Source organism: Chiroxiphia lanceolata, chromosome 12 (assembly GCF_009829145.1).
Source record: "Chiroxiphia lanceolata isolate bChiLan1 chromosome 12, bChiLan1.pri, whole genome shotgun sequence".
In the NCBI taxonomy this organism is placed as follows: Eukaryota; Metazoa; Chordata; class Aves; order Passeriformes; family Pipridae; genus Chiroxiphia; species Chiroxiphia lanceolata.
Window position 1 is genome coordinate 2,868,063 of NC_045648.1, and position 11,062 is coordinate 2,879,124.

The 11,062-nt window shown below is 51.9% G+C and overlaps 1 protein-coding gene across 2 annotated transcripts in view; it reads right to left on the minus strand.

The window, feature by feature from the left end:
• LOC116792860 (gonadotropin-releasing hormone II receptor-like) overlaps positions 1 to 11,062 on the minus strand; it is a 28,798-nt gene that overhangs the window by 6,780 nt on the left and 10,956 nt on the right. The window contains exons 4-6 of one of the 2 annotated variants that reach the window (XM_032700253.1): positions 3,351 to 3,549; positions 1,818 to 1,929; positions 56 to 565 (exon numbers count right to left, since the gene is read on the minus strand). In XM_032700253.1, the coding sequence (XP_032556144.1) occupies positions 56 to 565; positions 1,818 to 1,826 (519 nt within the window). In that variant the 5' untranslated portion in view covers positions 1,827 to 1,929; positions 3,351 to 3,549. Of the gene's footprint in view, positions 1 to 55; positions 566 to 1,817; positions 1,930 to 3,350; positions 4,372 to 11,062 lie in introns of those variants that run through there. The other variant, XM_032700254.1, reaches the window with a different exon arrangement.

Consider the following 11,062-nt stretch of genomic DNA (forward strand, 5'->3'; position numbering starts at 1 on the left):
TCTCCAAAACCATCCCAACCTGGGCAGACTCCACAGGGTAGGCACAGAGCCCTACCTGGGGCAAAGCCAGGAGCACGCTGCCGGCCCAGGCGGCGCGGAGCAGCATCCCATTGCGGCGGTGAGCGCGGGAGAAGGGATGAAGCACGGCCGCGTGCCGGTCCAGGCTGATGACCACCAGCACCAGGGCGGCCGCGTACATGGCAAAGAGCTTGAGGAAGTTGAGGACCTTGCAGGAGATGTCCCCTCCGTACCACTGCACCGTCACATTCCACGCCGCGTCCAGGGGCATCACCGTCACCGTCACCAACAGGTCAGCCAGAGCCAGGCTGAGGATCAGCGGCTGCACGTGGGATTTCCTCCTCTTCCTCAGCAGGCTGCCCAGCACCGCTGCGTTGCTGCCCGCCGCCAGCAGGAAGAAGATGGCTGTGATGATCACACGGACCTTCGCTGCTCGCGTGAACCGCGGCTCGACCCAGTACTGGGGGTAGGCAGAGGCTGAGACATTGGTGTCCTCCTGCGCGGTGGGGCAGTGGGCAGATGCAGGAAGCTGCTCCTCGCTCATCCCCTGCAGAAACACGAGCGGCAAAGTGAAGCCCTTCTTAGGGGCTGTGTAGCGTGCTACAGCTTCAGTGTAAGGAGAAATGGGGACAGGGTGGGATCTGCACTGGAAGCACCAGCAATAACCTGCCAGTCCTGTCCCATCCCATCTTGTCCTGTCCCATCACTGCCTGTCCCCTCTGCGTTGCCCGTTTTGCCAAGCCACCACATCCCCCAGGTCCAGCCACCCTCCCTGGCTCACCCCTGCTGTAGCTATAGTGACTGCTCACACAGACATATATTTTTAGCTCCTTGCGAGGCTGTTGAGCAGCTGGGAAGCAGGAGTGGTGGCCAGGACCATGGGACCAGTTGCTATCTGCCAGCATCCTGCTGGGAATGGGTCATACCAGAGCTGGCTGAGCCTGTGCTGGGGCAGCCGTGCTCGGTTCAAGGACTCGTCCTTCCTAAGGGAGTTTGCAAGCAGGGATCTTCTTTTCAGAAACCCCATGGCCCTTTCCATTAATGTGTTAAATCTTAATGGTCCACCTCTGGTGCTGGACCTGGGGCCATGGGTGGGAGCAGCCAGGGGTGGCCAGGAGGGGAAAATGGGGATTCCACACTGTTCAGGGACTGACAGTGGCTCTTGGGAGAGGATCACAGTAGAATTTAGGAGCCTGGACTTTCACAGGACCCTGGCAACACCAGCTCAACATCTCTGTACCTTTCCCTTCATAAGGCAAAGCGGGAGGAGGAGGTGAAGATAGAACCCCCCTACACAGGGGTGGCAGGGGGGTGATTAGCAGCATGGTGGTCCCCCACGCTTGATTTGATTGCCCTTTTTTTCCTGAGGAGACCTCCCATTTAAAGGGCTAATTCTTCCAACTCTTGGGGATATGAGCTCTTAACAGTCCCAGCTGCAGGCACAGTACATCTCTTACTGTTTCAAGGACCTTCCTGTTTGCTGATCCCAAAATAAAGCATTCCCCACCTTTGCACAGATAACAGGAGCAGCAGAGATCAAATCTGTCTCTCCAGCTCTGCAGGATGTTGATGCCAACATCTTGCAGCAAACCACCCTCCTCCAGCCCCATCACCCGCACCCCGAGCCCCCATTCCCTCGCTGCCTTCACCCTCTCCCTCCCCAAAGACCAGCCCAAAAAACAACAAACTGCAAAAATAAAAGGCAGTTAAAAAGTACCAAGTTGCTTTCTGTCTGTCTGGAAGAAATAAGGAGAAACCCACGTCCAGGTCAGGATTTATCCTGGCTGATGGGAACATACCTGGCACATGCATGCCCTGATGCCAAGAGAAGACGCTCCGTGTCTTTCCCACGGGTCTCCCACTGCTGCGGTGCTGAGTCAGGATGCTCCAGTGTTTCTTTGCATCACCTCCCTGCAACAAACCTTGAAGCAGTAAAATCTCCCCTTGCCAGCGGCCAAGCCGGGAGCGACGCTGCTGTTAGCACAGGCGTATGCAGGCATCTGGAGATGGGAATGCTGCTGCAAACATTCCCTGCACCAGCAAACCCAGAGTGGGGCACGCTGAGGTGGGCACCCACAGGCAGCCTGGCTTGGGCAGCCACCACCACCCCTGCCCTCATCAGCTTAACGAGCTGCCCTATTAATGAGCAGGCAGTGGGGATGATGACAAAGCTGCCGTAATGCAAGAAATGGCCAAAATTCAAAATGTTGTGGCCAAATGTGGCCCTGTGAGGGATAAGTGCCAATACTCCCTGCACTGGTTTGCTATAAATACAGGAAAATGAGTTAATTATCCCTGGAGTTGATGATGAATGTCCCGTTGCTCAGACAACCGGGAGACTCACAGACACACACACCCCCCCCCCTCAGCGATGCTCCTGGACCACACGGGTCCGTGGGAGCATCACAGGTATGTGCCTGGACTGGAAATGCTGCAAGGAGGGGATTAATAAGAAGAAACTCGGGGCATTTTGCCACTGTAATGAATACACTTTTTTTTTTTCCTGCACTCTATCAGTTCCCATCTTTTTCTTTCTATGTTTCTTGCAGCATAAGGCAGTGAGAGGGAAGGACCTTGAGAGGGACAAAGAGCTCACAAGAGCTTAAAAAATATGATATGCAATGCAAGGGCAGGGAGGGAAACTGAGGACACTGTGCTCCTCTGGCCAGCAAAAGAGCTGTAGGGGTGACAGAGGGCCAGCCCTAAGCCCTGCTGGGGCCAGCACCAGCAAACACATTCCCAGTGGCACCTTGGGGACTTTAATGACATGCAAATAGACCTTCACATCTCCTAGGCTATTAAATTAAGGAGTACCTGGTGTACAGATCCCTGCAGGTCCCAGGCTGGCAGTGGTGGCTCTGCATTTTTCCCCAGGAGGAGGAGATTCACTTTCTGGGTTAGGTTTTCCATCATTAAACCCATTCCCACTTATTTTCAGGAGGAAATGCCCAAGCTCTGAGTGGGGTTGCACCATCTCTGAAATTGCTCTGCTGGCAGGAGTGCTCCTGGGCACAAGCAGAAAAGGATTTTTTCCCCTTTGTGGGTTTAAGAGTCAAACTGTGTGGCAGTGGGAGCAGCTCCTGAGAGCAAGAGATGCTGCAGGCACTGGACCACGTTCACCCCAGAGTCCCCTAAAACCTCCATCACTTCTGCATGGAACTACCAAAAGGGATCAGGCTGGAAACTCTGCTTGAAGCCACAGAGGGAAACCCCTGCATTCAAAGTGCTTTACATCTGAGGGGAAAGAAAAAAACAAACCCACCATCGGCACTGCCCACGAGCACCAGCCACTCCTGCAACGTGGGAGGGGACTGTCCCCATCACCTCCTTACCTGTCAGGGGCATCGCCCCCCAGTGCCACAGGAACCAGCCTGGTCCCTGGGAGAAAAATAGCAGAAAACCCACAAAGAAGTTGGGTGGAAGCCTGTTTGTTACAGCAGCCACCTCCTCTTGGCATTGGGCTCCTGCTTAAAGCTGAGATTCGGCCCCACACACTCATCCTTATTTTTGCTTTCGTTTAGCCCTTTGCACCTGCACGAAAGCAATTAAATAGCGAGTCAGGAATGTATTCCCTGTTTGTCCTTCGTTCTGGCTGCTGGCCTTTTTGTCTAGAAATGTCCTCCTCATCCCCGACTGTATGATGCAAGAGGGGGACAGGATTTTTCTTGGGAACTGTAAGCCTTGCTCAGGACACAACAAAGCCTTAAGTCCCTGTTCAGAGAGGATTTTTTTAGCATACCATCATGCAGAAATGTCCTGGGCATGCATTAGCAATAAGTCTTATTTTGAGGGTGGGGTCCCTAACTGAAATGACTATTTTTCTCCGGCGTTTGCACAGTAACCCCCTTGTGTTTTCTCCCTCTTTTTTTTGTTCATCTCCTCAAAGGTCAGCTTGGATGTTGTCTGCTCAGCAGCCTTCAGCCGAATCTCTGAACACTGGTTTAACAATCAGAGCGGTTTGGTCTCCAGGATTAGGAAACAGTGCTGGCAGGAAGGGCTTGTTTCCATACATCCCAGCTTGGCTCTTCCCAAAACCCTCTCCTTTTGGGATGGTGCCCCAGTAAATCCCCAGAATTGCAGCCCAGCACTGGGTCATAAGGGGACAGAGCATCCCCCAGCGTCCCCAAATAGGATTTATCTCCCCAGATCCCCACAGATCATCCCAGGATGCTGGAGAAAACAGAAACCAGAAAGCCACACTGGGTAGCACAGCCTCAGTGGCAATTTCTGCACGAGCAGACCTTAAATAAAAGTGTTGTGTTTTTCCATCGGACATCCCATATAAACTGGGATCTTATCCAGGGAAAACAGCGTGGGATACAGTTTCCATTAACCTAGTGCAAATGCGGGGCAGGGAACCTGCTGCTGTTTATCCTGACAAATCACTGCCAGGGTCTTGGCTTCCCAAAGAAAAAGAAAAACTTTTCCCCTCTGAGAGAAACTCCAGCTGCTGGGAATTATGGGGGAGTAACAATGGGTGATTCTTTGGCTGGACCCATCACCTGCACCCTCACTCCCTGCACCCTCACCCCAGGCAGGTGCTTCTACCAGGCTGTCTGCCAAAAACTCCCCTATGCTCAGAAAATCCTCACCATTTCAGGTTTTTTTAAATTCCAATATTTTTTCCCCCTCCAATTCTTCTCCTCCTCCTCCAAACCTTGAATTGTCTCGTCCAAGGAAATTTTTGTCTCATACTGGACTCGAAACAGAAAGTCTAGTCAGGGACATCTGACATGCAATGTTTTTGTGAGTAAATACCAGCGTCCATGAGGTCATTTCCCGGGGTTAGAAATGAGCTCACCTTTGGAACGGCTTCTCTTCTTACCCAAAGTTCACAAGTCAAGCAGTTGGGAAGCTCCCAGTTTTCTACCTTCTCATTAAATAACAGCGTCATAAAAACCAGCACGGTGCCACCTCTGGCTGTATGCTACAAACAGGTCCTGAGCAGGGCATCACCCAAAATTCCCTAAAATGTTTGCAGCAAAAGGCAGAGGCTCAGTGGTCACCGGGGATAAACCAGCACCTCATTCTGCCTGCTCAGCCGGCCCTGGCCACTCTGCCGAGCCTGCCAGGGCGGATGGTAATTACTGCTCCTCTGGGGGATAATCTGGGTCATCCCATCCTCCTCCTAAAAACCTTTGTTTAAAGCAGAGGGAGGGATCTCTCCTGCCCTCCGGGCTCAATTACTTGGTAAGCTGTGTCTTTAGACCATTTCTTGGTGAAACAATGCGCTGTTTCTCATTCAGCTTCCTGCATTGAAGTGTCGCTGATAAAAGCCCTTCTTCGAGCAGAGATCGCACCATCAGCGGTGCTGAGTAAAACATGCTCAAACCTGCTGCAATTCCCACCTTTTAAGTCCCAACTGGTGCTTCTGGTTCTGCTGAGCCCAGATGTCCAGAGCATCAATCCCAGGGGTTCCCCTAATTCACATCTTCCCATGAGGAGCAGCAGCCCTCACGGTCTTTCCTCCAGCTTTCACCAGCACATCTTGACCAGAGCAAATCTCCTTTCCTCATCTTTAAACTGGGCAAGAGAGAGGAGAGAATTTATCACCCCAGACTAAACCCTGTGGTCAAGCTCCAGAAAACATGTTGGGATTTGGTGCCAAGTCCCATCTGCTCACCACCAAGTGATAAAACCTGGTTTTGTGCATGCATTGCCACTACACCCACAGCTCATCCTCACAGCAGCTTTGCTTCCCTGCCCAAGCTGGAATTTATTTGTGGGGGGAATTATTTGGGAACTTTCACCTGGCACCTCAGTCCCATGATGGTCCAGTACCCCGTAAAGCATGAAAATGATCCATGGGGTGGATGGAGGGGCCATGGGTCCCCTTCAGCTCTGGCACAAACTGACCTGGCCAAGGCTCCCACTACCCTAACTGGGTATTTTTCTTGAGCTGGAAGAAATTATGAAATGCCAATGTTTTCGTTGTGACTAACCATGGAAGTGAACAATTTTGCCCTTGTTTTTGGACTGGGTTTAGTTGTTCTTCTTGCCTTTGCCTTCTGCGCCCTCTTTTATCCTCCTCTTTTTCTACTCCCTGTGGGACCTGTCCATCACATTGCTCCAAATATTCTCCTCTCTCCGAGCTCCTAGATTGGACTGTGTGTCTCCAGGCCATATTTCAGTGCTCCTTTTGGATGCTCCTTCCCAAACATGTGCCAGATTCAAGGGCTGGTCTGCTTTGTTGCACTGGGGGAGAGGTGAGATGTGGGGAAAGCCGACATCCCTGCGGGACCCTCGGCAGTGTTAGCAAGAAGCAGGGAACACTTCCCCTGACAACTCTTTCCCACACACTTCATATCTCTAAGCAGTTTTCAAGGCTTAAAACCACCCCTGGGTCAACTTTATGCAGGGACATGATTCTTTCCTAGGCATTTTGGAAAGGATCAGTGGCTTGGTGGGGCAGATGCCATCAATGCTGAATTTAATGAGCCAGAGAGATATAATTTCTGCTCCCTGTGTTTACCCTTCTGCAAGAAACCTGCTCTGAGCCAAACTCTGGGGCTGCAAGACTCAAGTATCCCTTGGGATGAGCATCAGTGCTGACACCTCCCACCTGGGAGGCAGCGCTCAATCCGGTGCCGGGAGTGTTGCAGTGAGCTTCTCTCCGGAAGGGCTCATCTCCCATGCTGCCTTCCCAACCTTCTCCTGGCAGGTTTCATCTCAGCCAGGCCAAGGTGCTCACACTGGGAGCTTCCAGTCCTTCCTTCAGCAGCGTTTGGCACCCACCAAACCCTCTGGTGTGCTCCCGGCAAACACACATTTACTCTCAGGCAAAAGCTGATATGGCCACGTATTCCAGGGGGAATCCCAGTAGCGCTGGAATTAGCTCGGCAGAGATCGGCTATTCCGAGCATGCCCTTGGCACGATGCATGAGGTCGTGAGATGTTTTACATCTCCGGTCGCCCTCATGACCACAGGCACTCTGGGAAGGGAGGCATTTCCATGCTGTCGTCTGCCAGCGCAGATGGATGTTGGCAAACTCTTTCGGAGCTGAAACCTGGGGGTGGATCGGCACCGAATATCCCAGCCCAGGCTCAGCTCCACGTTGCTCAGCGCAACAATTGCCCCGAAATAAATTCCCAAATGGTTCAACGAGGAGTGTCCACCATCCACTCAGCTCCATCACCTCCACCTTCTGCCCATTCCAGGTAGAGGTTCATCTGCACACTAAAAAACACCTTTTAACCTGAAGCTCTACTTTCCTTGCCGTTGCTGTTGCCTCTGGTTCACCTTACACAGCCTACACCTCTTCCCCGTGCTCCCACGTGATCCCTGCAGAGCAGGAGAAAGACAAACTGGAAGACCCAAGCCCTTCCCTGCACACTCATGGATCACACAGGATTTTGCTGGTTTTTAGGAAAAGCTGGCTGATGTTTTGCTGGTGTAAATCACTGTGAATCTGCCCACCTCAACCTGGTTTATAGCAAGAAAATCAAGGAAGAAAAGGCACAGATGAGACAAGGGATCGCCATCCCATGGGTGGGAGGCTGTGCTCCATGCCAGCATGGGTGCCCAGCCCGCAATGCATCCCAGTCCAAAGCCAATGCCCGTAAATAAGAGTAATAAATCAAGGATTTCTTCAGGAGCAACTAATTACCCAAATCAACATGGGCTTTGACACAGGATGGTCTTTGTCCACCAAACCCTGTCCAGAGCTAAAGCAAACAGCCAGCAGGCTGTGGGTTAGAGCTCTGCTCCTGCCCTTCCTTCGTGGTGTAAATGTCCCCATTGAGGTGCTGCCCTGGCTTGGACCTGACCACATTCCCATCACACCCGTTCCCATCCTGCGACCGCTTTTCCATCATTGATCTGAGGTTGTGCAATAGCTCAGGCCCTGCCACAAGCCCACATTTGACAGCAAAATGTTCCCAGCAAATACTGGTATCATTCCAGCACATGGCACCACGATGCTGCCCTGCAAGTGTCCCCGAGCAGTTAATGCTCCAGGGAAAGGTTGGGATGTGCGTAACTCATTGAGGGCTTGAAAATAATGGCCTTCTCCATCTTGCAGAGAGTTTTTAAATGAGCCAGGATTCTTATCTTAATTTCCCCAGCTCAGCAATATAATTAAAAAGGGATTTACTATCGAGACACTTCTGGTGCTTTCACAGTATCACCCATCTCTGTTCTTCCAAGCTGTGACGGGGAAGGAAAGACTGCAAATATGGACATGGCATCCAGGAGGGAAATCCAAGTGGGACTCTGCAGTCCAGAACATCCCAGTGACCAGCAAAGCTCTCCCTAGTGCATGTGGGTCTGGGAGTGGGGCTGTATGTATGAGGTGGCAATGCAAGTGACAGTCCCAGGGCACTCGGATAGCAGACATGCCCTGCAAAAGCACTAGAAAAAGCCCTTTTCCTTGACAGATGGAATCATGGAGGAGGGGACACTCCGTTTTATACATCAGGGAGTCAGTTGTGTTGTGCTTGTGCCAGCAGACATCTGGGGGCTTACCCTGTGGCCAGACCTCACAACCAGCACAGCCACATCCACTTGCTCTCCCCTCACTTCTGGCTCTTTCATCACTCCAGAAAAAGCCTTCCTGACCTCCACAGCTAAAATCAGTCTTTCCCTCTCTCCTGGCTCTCCTGGTGTCCCCACTCTGCACTGCCTTTTGTATCTGTTCCATAAATGAGTACGTGAGATGAGCGCTGCTGAGCCATGGTTGAAGCTTTAGGTCCTAAGCAAGGCCTTCCAGAGGGGGTAAAGGTCCTCTCACTCCTTTTCTCTCAGCCACAGCCTGTAAATCCTCATCCGCACAGTGAAAACAAACTCCAGTAGTTCATTTTTTTGGCTCTTTTCCAAAGCTTTTAGGCAACTGGAGTGTGATTTTATGCTGATGAAGCAGTAGAGGAGGGCTTAAGTGAAACAATATTGTGGTGGCTGCAAGGTTTGCTCCTGGTTCGGAGCTCAGAGTGAGCCCCAGGGACCTGCCACATCTCCAAGTTCTCCTACAAACCATGGAAATCGCCAGTCCGGCTCCTGGAACAGCAAAACAGGATTTCAAAAACAACATTAGCCACCCCTGGAGCATGGCTGGAGAAGTTCTGGGAGCCAAGTGCTTAATGAAATCCCAGCTCCCAGCTCTCCCTCCTAAACCGCGCAAACTTCCCCAAAGTGTTTGGGATGGAACAAAGTCATCAATCAGTTATTTTAACTCCCAGCTCCGTAAACAGAAGCAAGCCCAGAAACATGCAGCAGGGGAAAATAACCGTCAGCTCCCTTCGGTGGAGCAGAGAGGGCACTGGGAGGGAGGACAAGGGTAGCTGGCCAGGAACTGAGCATAGCCTTGGGTCCCAAAGCACATTTCGTGGGCCCTACAGAGCATTTTACAGCCCCCACAGCCTGTAAATTCAATGTGCAGCCCTGAGAGCAGCCCCACCATCCCTCCCACCCTCCTGGCACAGTTGGCTTTTGATGATGGTCACTCAGGTAATGCTCTATCGGAAAGGGTGAGAGGCACGAAGAGCCAGGATGAGCATCACTAGCCAGTTTTCCCGTAGATTTTTTAGATGAACACAATAAAAGTTATGGATACAGCCACAAAGGAGCGTGGGGAGGGAGATGCTGCTGCACCATCTGCTGTCAAGCTCCTCTGACACTGCCCCAGCCTCAGCACTGGTCGGGGGGGGGGTAGCATTAAGCATGGTAGTGTTCACATAAATACATTATAGATTTGTAATTACACATTAGTGATGAAACCATGGAAAAACCCAGGAGATCTGAGGAGGCTCCTTAAGGTCAATCTGTGAGGGGAATGAGTCCAAGAGGCTGTGGCTCTGCTGCTTTCTGATGGGAAGCACCAGCCTTAGGCAGCTGAACTCACTGATGATGGGCAGAAAGATAGGAGTAGTTTGGTCTGGGATACATCCTTCCCACCAGCCATGGGTGCTACAGCCCTGCAGAGTGACCACTGTGGGCATGGGGCAGCACCTGCCTGTCCCCTCCACCCCATGGATCAGGGAATTATTCACCTCCAGGCAGATGGAAAGCAGCCAAGCACCTCCTGGAGCCGCAGCGCTGCTGGTGGTGCTCAGCACTGGGAACACATGGGGATCTTCTCATGCTGCTCCATCAGACGTCAACCACATGCTGGAGCTGCAGAGAGGGATGGCCAAGCCAAGAGAGATTGTGCAAACAGACTTTTCTAGAGACTTGGGTTTTGCATGAATTCACGTGTCCCAGATCTGCTCCTGAAGACATACACGTGTCTCCAGAGCTTGTCTTGAAGGAGACGCGCTGGAGAGGAGACACCCATGCTGAGGGAGCTGCAAAATGACCTGCAGAAATGCCTGCACTTGTTTCCATAACATAAGGAATAATATTTCATTTCTTTTGCAGAACAGCACGTTTCCTCACCAAGCAGTGATGGAAATTAATGGAAATTCATGCCAGGATATGGGCAAGTAGCTGGTGGGACCAGAGATGCCTTCCCAAGGCACTGGTGTTGTGTTAGGGGTGGGTCAGCCATGGTGGGAGGTAGGTGCCATCCAGGAAAGATGAATTCCTTGCTCTCCGCCTCAGCACTTTTCCCACATCTTGTCCTCATCACTGTGGGGAAACACAGCTGAGCTTCATGTTTATCTCAGAGGTCTGAAGCTCCCAGTTCACTGTGTGCTCCTTGCCCACCACATAAACATTCTGCCATTTTTTGGCACATCTCAGGTGTTTTTTCCTTTTCCCTCGTAAACATAAACAGGAGCGGGTGTAGGTCACCACCGACTATTTTACGTGACATCTTGATCCATGTTCCTCCTGCACCACTCCCTCTGGCAGCGGGGCAGGCAAGGATTACTAGGAGGCAGCTCAGGACACCATTGGAACATCCCACATGCCACTGGCTGCCCCAACACCCATCCCCATTCTTGGGGGATGGCTCCTGATACATAAAGCTTTCACACCACACTCCTGCAGCAACTGGCAGCACAGTCCCACAGTGCCAGGGCTGCGTGCATGGGTGGCAGTCACTTACACCAGGCCACATGCCTTGTCAACACAGAAGCCCCAAATCCACAGACCAGCTGCCACAAGTTA